This window comes from Papaver somniferum, unplaced genomic scaffold, assembly GCF_003573695.1.
Source record: "Papaver somniferum cultivar HN1 unplaced genomic scaffold, ASM357369v1 unplaced-scaffold_117, whole genome shotgun sequence".
Taxonomy (NCBI): Eukaryota; Viridiplantae; Streptophyta; class Magnoliopsida; order Ranunculales; family Papaveraceae; genus Papaver; species Papaver somniferum.
The window spans coordinates 8190517-8195212 of NW_020620714.1; the positions used below are offsets into that span (position 1 = coordinate 8190517).

At 37.9% G+C, this 4696-nt stretch overlaps 2 protein-coding genes across 2 annotated transcripts in view; both read right to left on the reverse strand.

Annotated features, from left to right (window-relative positions):
- Positions 1-2737, reverse strand: part of LOC113329576 (putative disease resistance protein RGA3) — a 3613-nt gene extending 876 nt beyond the window's left edge. Inside the window, exons 1-3 of the mRNA XM_026576434.1 lie at positions 776-2737; positions 373-482; positions 147-268 (exon numbers count right to left, since the gene is read on the reverse strand). Of these exons, the coding sequence (XP_026432219.1) occupies positions 147-268; positions 373-482; positions 776-2720 (2177 nt within the window). The 5' untranslated portion in view covers positions 2721-2737. The remainder of the gene's footprint in view (positions 1-146; positions 269-372; positions 483-775) is intronic.
- On the reverse strand, positions 2730-4284 carry LOC113329788 (putative disease resistance protein RGA3; the record flags this gene model as incomplete). Its single annotated transcript, XM_026576618.1, has 1 exon — positions 2730-4284. A coding segment is annotated over exon 1 (1485 nt), but the record flags the coding sequence as incomplete, so codon positions are not given.
- Positions 4285-4696: the final 412 nt, after the last annotated feature.

Here is a 4696-nt window from a genome sequence, read left to right on the forward strand (position 1 = left end):
AAAAAAAAAAAAAAAAAAAAAAAAAGTAAATATGTGAATCGAGATTCGACTCGATGCGAATCCGATTAAATCATCCGAGTCGTAGCATGTTGGGGTTTTCAAAATCTGTTAACTAGTGTTGATCTAGTAACTCAATTTTCTCTCACCTTGCTGATGACTCTATTTTTGAAAGCCATCTCCAGTAACGTCTGTCCTGCCCCCATTCGATATATAAACTCCTTGGAAACAACATGAAGCAGTAGCGGCCAGAACTGTCAATCCAGCATTTCTGAATATAAAAGACAGAAGGGTTGATACAAATTAATCTCCACAGAAAGAATTTGTACTAGTTATATAATTGAGTTGAGCAAGTAGGATTTATTTCTGACTTGCCTCTTTGAATTGATTTGCGAAGATCCCAGACCTCCTACGTTCAAGGAGCTCTTCGTTCATGGCTGCATCCCGTGTAATTTCGTCATCCACTAGGGGAGATGATCTGCCAACTGAATATTTGGCCCGACAATGGAAAATGAGGGAAATAATTACCCAATAAGTAATCATATTCTGAAGTCAGTCATGACGTTGAACACAATTCCCCAGCATTTAGAAAACCTCTAGAACAATTTTGATAATTTTTCTCAAAAATCAGGTTGCTGTATATGACATAAAATCTTCTCCTTTTAAGAAAACAAATCTAACTAAGCTGTTGGTTTCATGACAAAAGTACGATATTAACGTATTGTAACATATCTCCATATTGATTTCAAAAGAAAAAAAAGAGATGAGACGAGAATACCTTGTTTGAGACGTGCAACCTTATGCCATTCTTCTTTGCCACAACAACGACAACATCTTTTGAGCAATAGTGGACAATCCCTGATGTTTAAGATTTCTAGGGAGGTTAGGCGTAGCATCTGTTCTTCAGAAGGAAGATACTTCAGCCTGCTGCAACATTCTATGTCCAAGGTTTGAAGGGAAGATAATTCGCCAAACCACTCAGGCAAACCCAACAGACAAGGGAAATCTTTTATACTGAGAAGCTCCAATGAAGTGAGGAGTTGAAGTTGGTCTGGCAACACATCATCCAGTAGAGTAGGCCACCCGCATATCTTTAATTCACGGAGGGAAATGAAGTATCGTTCACCATCAGATCCGGTGGCTGCTGGAAATGGAAAAGATATCAAGTGTTCTGAAAATCCACCAATGATCAGCGTCTGAAGTGCCGGGAGGTATTGTATACCGTCTGGCAATGATTTAAGACTTTCACACCCTTCAATGGCCAAATAGGTCAAAGAAATAAATCCCCTCAAGTCTGCCGGCAAAAACGTTAAAGAAGGGCATCTCAAAATTTCTATCTTCGAAAGAAAGTTGTTAGAAGTATCATGTTGTTGCTCCTCATCATCTAGAAGAAAGCCTGAAAACTCTTTACAATCACGGACCACCAAAGTCTGCAGAACGTTATTGCCTCCCCGAATCAATTTTAGAGGTAGAGATTTAAGGAGGGAAGAACTAATCAGCTTAATTTCAAAATCCAACTTTTTGAGAGATCGGAAACTTGTTGGTGTGGTTAATAACTGATTGCAATCGAGGATCTTCAACGTTTCAAGGCAAGGGAAACTAGATGTTGATGACTGCTGGTCTCCTAACCATTCTTCTAGATTGTAAAAAGAACGTAAATAAAGCTTCACCAAAGAAGGGAATGATGCTGCTCCATTGCTTTGATAGAACTCACCACCAATTTGTTTGATTGCTCCCATTCTTTCCATATAAAGAGATCTAAGAGATTGTAGTCGTCCAAGTGCAGGAAGATGTTCACACTTACCACAATCATATAGAGTAATATTGACCAAATTTGGAAGATGCAGTGAAGTACTCATCATCCATGTTGGGAACTCAGTACCACCAAAATACAATATTGTTAACTCTTTTAGATTTCCATGAGGTTGGAGGTCATTTAGCACCACATTATCTTTGTTGTTCCTACTAGAATCATCACAACTTCCTGAATCCCAACGTAGGTGTAAGTGTATAATACCTTTCTTCCCTTTCAAATTTGCTTTCTTTGCATCTGTTACCCTTTCCAAATTTGTAATAATCAGTTTACCTCCAAGGAGATTTAGACGTTCCAATTCTTCTATACCATAACCGTTGCCTATTCCCACAACGAATACAGATAATTTCTTAAGCTTACTGAATCTGCTTACTTCTCTTGGCGTTTGATTGTACACATCAGGTCTATCACTGAATACCAGATATTCCAAACCGATCAGCTTTCTCATGTCTTTGGGAAGCTCTTTTAACTTACATCCTGTGAGGATCAAAGTTTGTAAATTGTAGAGCTGACGGAAAGAAGCAGGGAAAGTATGAATTCCAGTATGTGAGATATCAAGATACCGAAGATGCTTTAATTTGGAAATTGATTGAGGCAACTCTTCAACTCCTGTGTGACTTAGATTTAAAACCCTCAGCAAACTCACGTTGAAGATTTTCTTAGCCCAGGCACCATTACCTTGGATCTCATAGTCGAGTGGACAAAAAGAAACAAAGGTTCGCACATTGGAGGCATTATAAATCTCCGAGGGGATTACTGAGACATCTTTATCGAGCAGTTGTAACCCTAAGAGACGAAATTTATTAGAGTGCATGATAACTTCTCGATCATCATCTTTACTACTTACCATCACCATCTGAGATTCACTCCCAGCAATTAATATTGCAAGATCATGCACAAGATCATGCATTCTGCATGACTTGATATCCCCCCATTTATTCCTGCATTCATCCTGGAAAAAAGAGTTGAGCAATAAGTTTTTGAAGTAATCGTTACCAACAGTTTCTGGAGATGCATTATTGATAAGGAATCCTTCTGCCATCCACATCCTGATAAGTTCCTTTTTCATGAAATAATGACCCTTGGGAAAAATTGAACAATACGAAAAGCATCGTTTCACATATGGTGATAAGTGATCGTAACTCAACTTCAATATCGACATGATCTTATTTTCACCTGCTGGGAGATTCCAAATTTGGCTGTTTAAGATAGATAACCATTCTGACACATCTTTTTTAGAGTAGAGCAAACCCCCGAGAGTCTTTGCAACTAGAGGAATTCCTCCACACTTGCTCGCAATTTGCTTCCCTATGCTGATCAGATCTGGGTCCTTGCATTCCCAATTTTCACCTCCATGTGCAAATGCCATATTCTCAAAAATAGACCAACAATCGTTTTCGGGTAGACCTTGTAATTGGTAGATCATGTATCGACAATCCTTCATCGGATGGATAGGTTCAGCACTTCGCATAGTAATAAGAATCTTACTCCCGTTGCCACTCATAGACAAAATATCTTTTAACAACTGCTCTACATCGATGCCACGGTTGTCATTTTTTATCCATACATCATCAAGTACTATCAGGCATTTCCCCTTGAGTTTCTCTTTCAGGCGATTTTTGATGGTCTCCAAGCTTGACGTGGTTTCTTTATTGGATTCCAAGAGGTCACAGAATATCTCCTTGGCGTCTGATTTCTGGGAAACAGAAACCCAAATTTTGAGTTTAAAATAATCTTCGTTATTAACAGCTAGTTCCTTCAACACCAATTGAGCAAGTGTGGTCTTGCCAATCCCTCCCATACCAGAAATGCGAACAACAGAATCACTTTCTTGTTTTAATAAATCTAATATTTTTGATATATCATCTATCCTTCCCACGATAGCAGATGAATCATTAATATCCGAAGATGTTTCTGATCTTTTCTCATTCATTACAGTAATATGAGGACCAGAAGTAGTACCCAGCTGATTAAGGAATTTGAATTTCTCCATACCTTGTGTGATTTCATCCAACTTTTTATTCACATCTTTAATTTTATGAGCCATCTTATTCTTATATCCAAATCCAAATTGCTTCGGGGGAAATAATCGCAAGATGTTTCTTTCATTTTCCAATTTAAGCCGAAGATCTTCACATTGAAGTTCGTCCAAAATGTCGTCAGCATCATGAGCGACATCTTTGAGTTTTTTCAACCAGAGACTCACTAACCGATCATTTTCTACTTGTCGCTTCTCAGCATCGCCCAATACAGCTTCAATTAGCTCCAATGTCTCAGAAAGCTTTTCCAGTTTATCCTTGAAACCCCTGACAAGAGCAATCTCGCCGGAACAATAATTTGACATTTTGGTGATTAATAACTTGACTATAGGGGATACAAAAACTGTAGCCACAACTGTCTCCATTTGTGGATTCGTTTGTTTTCTCTATGACTGAAAAAAAGTTTTGAAGATAAGCCTCTCTCTGTTTTTCTTTGCTCGAGTATATTTCTTTCTCTGAATGACTGAACAGCCGGAGAGGAGAGTATATATTATGTGAGTGTTCCACGAAGCTGACCGGTGGACAGACCAAAATAGCCCAAAAACGCGTTTAGTCCAATAACGTGTTTAGTCCAAAAGCTGACCAGTGTTTGACTGAGCGTTGTCAAAAAGTACCCATTAGTCCATCTCGAGTTAACTAGGTATAATTTGGTTCAAAAGCTAGTCCAAATATTTACAGTTTAGTCCAAAATGATTTATGATAATGTTGATAATTTTAAAAACTATAAAAATAATTAAAAACAGTTTACCTTTTTAACCGTTTGTCCAAAATTCGAAAACTTTATATATTCTGAAAGTTCTTTCTGAGAGCTACAGAAAGAGTACAGAGATGACAATATAATTCTCAT